General features: G+C 42.1%; 1 protein-coding gene across 1 annotated transcript in view; it reads left to right on the top strand.

The window, feature by feature from the left end:
• LOC118425393 (zinc finger protein 37-like) overlaps positions 1-7,228 on the top strand; it is an 11,040-nt gene that overhangs the window by 2,355 nt on the left and 1,457 nt on the right. Inside the window, exons 2-4 of the mRNA XM_035834202.1 lie at positions 2,585-2,781; positions 3,271-3,499; positions 6,985-7,082. Coding sequence (XP_035690095.1) covers positions 2,585-2,781; positions 3,271-3,499; positions 6,985-7,082 — 524 coding nt within the window. The remainder of the gene's footprint in view (positions 1-2,584; positions 2,782-3,270; positions 3,500-6,984; positions 7,083-7,228) is intronic.

Genomic DNA, 7,228 nt, shown 5'->3' with positions numbered 1-7,228 from the left:
GATGTGAGGGGGGGGGGGGTTGTATAGTGTTGTGTTATTCCTTTCTCGGATGCAGGACCATTACTGATAGACACTATATTGTAGGAAAGACTGGCAGTATAGTCAAAGGAAAAGTAAATGTACTAAGCCTGGGAGTTCCTGTTGTGGATGTTGATTGTTCGTTGCTGTAAACCAACCCCAATCCCCCATAGATATGACCAAACTTTTGCCTTCTGTCCAATGCACCCTGCATGTACTGGAATTGTCGGTTACCCAGTTTTAGGTTTAAAAAAAATTCCACTATCAGCCCAAACCCCAACCATAGCCTTGGGGCCCACAAAGGGTGGCCTGGCTAGCCTGCAGGCTAGCCTGCTGGGCCCAGGCTTTTCCGTAAACCCGGTGTGGTGTGGGATTGGGAGGATGGGATCATATATAATGGTGATATTAGTTGATTATTATAACGCGAAGATCAAAAATTAATACAAAGAATGGATTTTGTACACAAGATGCTATCCAACTCCATTGGTTATTTTGCCATCTTAGATTTTGTAAGTCCCGTGCATGAAAGTCCTAAATATATTAACGGGAGGGGGCCATACTTTGACAGGGGTCCAAATTTCGACAGGTTTTAAAAATCATTGTTGCGGAGAAATGCATAGATGCCTGCACATGAGAAGTACACTAGCTGTAGACTAAACCTTGTTGTAAATAACTACAAAGACGGGGTATGTGTCGAAGTTAGCAAGTCCCACAGATAACGATTGAAAAACTTGCACAAGTTTGACGCCTTCCGTGCAAGTTGACGAGCGAACGTATCGAGACCATGGCCCGGGAAACTCTTGAATTATTCTTCGCAAAATAAGACATGTGAAAAAATACCACCACACATAGAAATGATGTTTATTAGCCTTCCGAAAAATAATACCTGTGTTCTGTTCTGCCTTTAACTGGGTTGGATAAACGGAGCTAAAATGATGCCACAATGTTCACGCAGTCGGAGCCCCGCCATTTTACTATCACGCACGAAGGCGGGCGAGCGATGCTCAACACGTTGAACTCAGTCAACCCGTCCGTCGAGCGACAGACATTCAAGAAAAATCGATCCCTACCGACTAAAAAATCCTGTAGTCATTGCTGCTGCCAAAAGACAGGATGAAAAGGCAGTCAAGGAAGCCGAAAAGCGAAAATGCCATCACAGCCCAACGTAACAACGCGCTGCCGTTTTGCGGCAAGTTGGTCTCACCGTGAGAGGTAAACGTTTTAACACACCTTATTTGAATAAGTCGCGTAATACAAAATATGACCCATATTTGGTACCAAAAAATTATAATGAAGACTTTTAGTGCTATTCTATTTGCATAAGTTGTTTAAAAATGCACGGCGATGGTCTGGTTGTTACTATGTCGGACTTTGGACCCCTTTTTTGTGTTGGAACGTTCTGCTAGGACGCAAGCCGAAAACCTGCCGTAAGTTTCGTGCGCTGTCAAAGTACAGTGCGGAACGCTACTGTTAAATGAAATATATATCTGTACAGCTTCAATAACAGTTATATGGATGCATACAAGATCTTAACTTGTTTTTGATGAGTTCACTGTAAAACATTGACAAAAGCCATGCGCATCCACTTAGAACGGGTGTCGAAAGATGGCCCCCCTCCCGTTACAATGAAAATGAAAATGACCGAAAGTAAAAAAATAATGTAAACAGAAAGGAAACAGAAAGATCAGCGGACGTACCGCTTATAATGTAGGCAGAGCTTTCGAGACACTAAATTGGGTAACAAGGTATGAAAGATGACCTTTCACCCAGGCGAATTTCACCTTTCACCCTTTAATTCGCTTAGAAGACGTTTGCGGGATTGTGTAAAGGTAAAAATCAACACTGGAAGCAGGTAAGAACGAGAATTATACTAAATGACTGCTTAATCGTGACGCAGAGAAATTATAGGTCATTTCTATGGCGTAGGGGTCACATTAGGACGGAAAGTAAGACTTTCGATGGTGGGGAAACTCCGGAGGGGAGGGGGCGAAACCACACGTCTCAAGGTCGACGTCTTTCGAACTCTTAGAACCATGCGCGACGTTAATAACTTTAAAGATATGGTTTGAAAAACAGATGCATGAACAAGAAATGTGTGTGTGGCAAGGCTACGCGGGTCACGGGTTCCTCACTGGAAACCGAGTGATGAGAAATTTACCCGTGACCTCGGTAGTTTTGCGTGTGTGTGTGTGGTGGTGGGGGGGGGGGGGGGGGTGAAGAAGGAGTACACGAGGATGCGAGGGAAGTAGAGGGCAGACAGTTGTAGCAATTTTTGCTATCAACAGAAAAACATGTATTATTGATTTATCATACGTCGTTTTTTTAATGATGAATGAATGAATGAATGAACTTTATTGCACGACATTTGCACATGGTACAATTGTAAGGCAACAGTGATAAGTCAATTTTAATACAATGACATTCGTCTAAGGTCTATAACTACATACATGTATAGTACAGGAATATGAACATAAATGGCGTATTGGCATAGTGTAATATGCAAGTAAACAAGTCGATCTGTTACTGTACAATAGATTCTCTGATGTGTTTCATCTTTTCAAACCAGCTGCAGAGGCAGGTAATGGGTCTCCTACTGCTGTTCCCCAGAATGTTTGTGGTGGGTCTCCTACTGGAGTTTTATTGGACAGAGATGCAAGCAAGTTTGAAGACAAGCCGACGGGAACCAAAACCAGTTTGGACAGTCATCCAGAAACACATATTTCAGAGAAACCCTACAAGTGTGACCAGTGTGACTATTCTGCAGTACAAAAAGCCACCTTGAAGCAACATCTTGTCATACACACTGGAGAGAAACCCTACATATGTGGGGAGTGTGGGTACAGGTCAGCTTACAAGGGAAACCTTTCCAAACATATGAGAACACATACAGGTGAAAAACCCTACAAGTGTGACCAGTGTGACTATTCTGCAGCAGATAAATCTGCTTTGGACTATCATCTAGCAAAGCACACTGGTACCAAACCCTACATGTGTGGGGAGTGTGGGTACAGGGCAGTTTTGAAATCTCACTTATTCCAACATATGAGAACTCATACCGGTGAAAAACCTCACAAGTGTGACCAGTGTGACTATTCTGCAGCAAAGAAATCCACTTTGAACGATCACCTTGCCAAACACAATGGTGACAAACCCTACATGTGTGGGGAGTGCGGGTACAGGGCAGTTTTGAAGTCTCACTTATCCCAACATATGAGAACTCATACAAAAGAAAAACCTTACAAATGTGACCAGTGCAACTATTCTGCTGCTACAAAAAACACTTTGGACACCCATCTAGCAGCCAAACACACCGGTGACAAACCCCACTTGTGTTGGGAGTGTGGGTACAGGACAGCTCAAAAGTCTAACTTATCCCGGCATATGAAGACTCATACAAGAGAAAAGCCCTACAAGTGTGACCAGTGTGACTATTCTGCAGCAGATAAATCTGCTTTGGGCCATCATCTAGCAAAGCACACTGGTAACAAGCCCTACATGTGTGGGGAGTGTGGGTACAGGGCAGTTTTGAAATCTCACTTATTCCAACATATGAGAACTCATACCGGTGAAAAACCTTACAAGTGTGACCAGCGTGACTATTCTGCAGCAGATAAATCTGCGTTGAACTATCATCTAGCAAAGCACACTGGTAACAAGCCCTTCATGTGTGGCGAGTGTGGGTACAGGGCAGCACGGAAGTCCAGCTTATCCCGGCATATGAAGACTCATACAAGAGACAAACTGCTACATGCATAAGTCCACTTTGAACAAACATTTGGCCAATCACTGAAGGAGATAATCCATATATATATTCGCTTTCAGAATGTCTTAGAAGTCTAATTTCTGCAAACATATGAGAACCCATACGAGTGAACAAAAACTACAAGTGTGAGCTTTCAGCAGCTCGGAAATCAGATGTTGTCCGGCATCCACCTTCGCACACTGATGAGAAACTTTAATTGTGTACGAAGTTCAGGTTCAGTTAAACAGAACTTATCCAGCCATACATACAATCATATGGAAAAGAGAAAATGGATGGACTAAGAACACAGTACTTTCAATGATGTTGGTGTAAAAAGTAATGGAACTAAAATTTAGAAACGCCTCAAAACAAAACCCAGTAACTTTAAAGTTGGTCGTGAACTTTGCTAAATGGTAGTATGATGATTAGACTTTGAGATCGAATTTAAAAGATCATGATGTTTGCCAGTTTGGTGTATCCATGCGTGTGACCTTTACAGCTGCAGTTCCGCACAGCCCCACATGACCATTTCAAAGAGGCATAAAAAAGTTCAAAATGATAGCTTTTTCTGTTTGTTTTTTAAAGATATTTTGTAGCTTACTTCAACATATTGGTTTGTCTGTCTAGCTTGGAAACTGCACCCTACTATAATTTTATCTGTGTCAGTATCAGTCACCTTATGGTCCATAACATATAGAAATCCCTATAGGCCGAAAGCTGTGTTCTGCTTCCTTAAGGCTTAACACCACACGTACATGTGTCTCACGCCATTGTGTGCAAATCATTTCACAGTTCCAAGTGTGCATCTGCACTTGTGGTGCATTGTGGGTTAAGGTCAAAGTGTAAAGTCCCATATTTGTAAACCTTTATTTGTGGAGACGTGTTTGCAACGTTCCTGCTTGAAGGGGCATTAACATACGGTATTACCCACATCCCCTGTGGTACTAGAACTGTGAGAAGGATGCAGAAGAGAATCCCTACAGATATGATAACACTGTACAGCAACTGTACAGCTACTTAGTCTCTATCTATCGAGTACTGACATCCTGACAGCTGACTTTCTACTGACATCCTCCAAAATGTCTCTTCAGGGTAACAATTGTGCATAAACGTAGAGGCTCGATGTTGGTTTTCTCACTTGTTTACTAGCCTGTACACTGTTAGATATTGGTTTACATCTGGAGTTATTTACATGATTAAAGATTTATGATCATGAAGAGTTTATATGAAGCGACTGTAATTGCTCTGAAGATGTTGGCTAATAGGTAAGAATATATAAGAATATCAATCAAGGAGGTTGTATAGTCTATATAATCTCCTTGATTCAATTTATGGTAGTTTTAGACACGTGGAAATGAAAGCAATTCAATATAAGAGCAAATATCTTTGTCTCATATTTTGCTGGCCATACAAGTTGCAAACTTTCAAACTACCTCCAACAAACCTCACAGAAACGTCTCTCAAATGGCCATATAACTTTCAAAGGTTACAACATTAAATCCTTGGTTCTCCCTTGGGCTGTAGTTTGTACATCAATCTACAGCCCATGTCAGGATATGTACATTACACAATAATTACTCCACTTCTAAAACAACAGTTGCAGATGAATATTATGGTCTTAAATCCAGTAGAAGCTCCTAGTGGTGGTTTGAAGTTTGAAGACAACAAAGGCAGTACTATACCCGCGTTTAACTTGAAAGTAGATGACAACCACTTGTAAAGAGGGAAATACTTCAAATAGACTCGTAACAGAAGCAAGGCAACTGCCATTGTGATGGTTGCCTGTCTTACGGGAAGAACGATGATTATTTTTATTGTTTCTATCTAAAACATATGTATCCCGCGTATGAAAGTTTTAAATATCCTTCATAAAGAAGCAATAAAGAAAGACACAAAAGCAAACATGTCAGCGGATGGGCGCGACCCTTTTACAATGTAGGCAGAACTTCTAAAGACACTAAATCGGATAACCAGGTATAAGATATGACCTTTCACCCATAATGAGTTCACCTTTCACCCCTATGTTCGCCTGTGCGGAGGAAGGAAGACACTGCGGGGTTGTGAAGGTAAAATTCAACACTGGAAGCAGGTAAGAACTTGGATTATGCTAAATATGAACATTATGGTGAAGCATATGGGCTATAGGTCATCTCCCTGGCGTATGTGCGGCATTGCGGCGGAATGTAAGACTTTGATTGAGAAAATTGGAAGGGGGGGGGGGCGCAAAACTGCTGTAGAGACAAAAGAGGGTCGTTTAATAGAAACAAACTCTAACGGGTGCTCTAATATCTTCAGAAATAATGCACCCAAAAAAACCTGTAAACAGAGACAAAAAATTTCCAGGTCACATGTGTGGTTAAATTTGGACAATTTTGAAGAAATCGTTTGTAATGCCAATTCATGGAAATGAATGGGGGGGGGGGGGGGGGGCAGTGTCCATATTAGTAGGTTAAAGACTAATAGACAATGTCACATGGCAGAGACAGGCAATAGATATTCCACTGTTATACAACTTTGACGAAAATAAGTTTGTTGAGTTACAAATACAAATACACCACCTTCTTATTCATTTGTAACTCTTACAGTAGCCCCAGTGCGACTGTTGTTTTTTTGCTATCGCCGAATTAATGAGCCGTTGCACTAATCCTCAGAACTGGTTTATTCGGCGATTTGTTCATTTGCTTCAACGTACCAGTCTGCGTCTGTTGGTTCAGTCGCACTGCGGCTGCCCTTACAGTAACTGTAGCAATTGTAGCGGGTACTCACCACCTCCCAGCTACAGGGAGGCGGACAGGGATTAGCGCCCCTGCCCTTGAGGAGCTAGGCTACTGGTCTCATACCACTCATACTACACCCATACAAACACAAAGTAAAGTAGTAAAAAACGACCACCCAAAGCCAAACGACCCTCTACCAGTACCACGTCCAGAGCCTTCAACCACTTTGAAGTTGGACGTTACATGAAGAAGAAGCAAACCTTTCTTCTCTCTGTTGCTGGATCTTTACCACAGACATAAAGTACTGGATAGGGACTAGGTACTGTACAGTGTTATCTGTGGGGATGCTCTCCTCACAGTTCAAGCCATTGTGATGGGAGTGGGTCAGTGGGGGCTCGTCAGACTTTGTACCAACTTCCCATCTCTTTTATCAGCAGTAATAATACACTTATGACTCACCATATGTTTGATTTATGTGCTTCATATTTTCAATTTTCTGTCCATTAGGTCAGACATGGCAGAGGCAGGTAATGGGTCTCCTACTGCTGTTCCACAGAACCACTGTGATGGGTCTCCTACTGAAGTTGTGTTGGACAGAGATGCAAGCAAGATTGAAGATTGCCGACAGGAGCCAAAACCAGTTTGGACAATCAGACAGAAACACAAACTGGAGAGAAACCCTACATGTGTGGTGAGTGTGGGTACAGGACAGCTTGGAAGTCTAACTTATTCCAACATATGAGAACTCATA

Source organism: Branchiostoma floridae, chromosome 11, assembly GCF_000003815.2.
Source record: "Branchiostoma floridae strain S238N-H82 chromosome 11, Bfl_VNyyK, whole genome shotgun sequence".
In the NCBI taxonomy this organism is placed as follows: Eukaryota; Metazoa; Chordata; class Leptocardii; order Amphioxiformes; family Branchiostomatidae; genus Branchiostoma; species Branchiostoma floridae.
The sequence above is the reverse complement of the archived record's forward strand: the minus strand, read 5'-3'. Positions and strand labels throughout refer to the sequence as shown.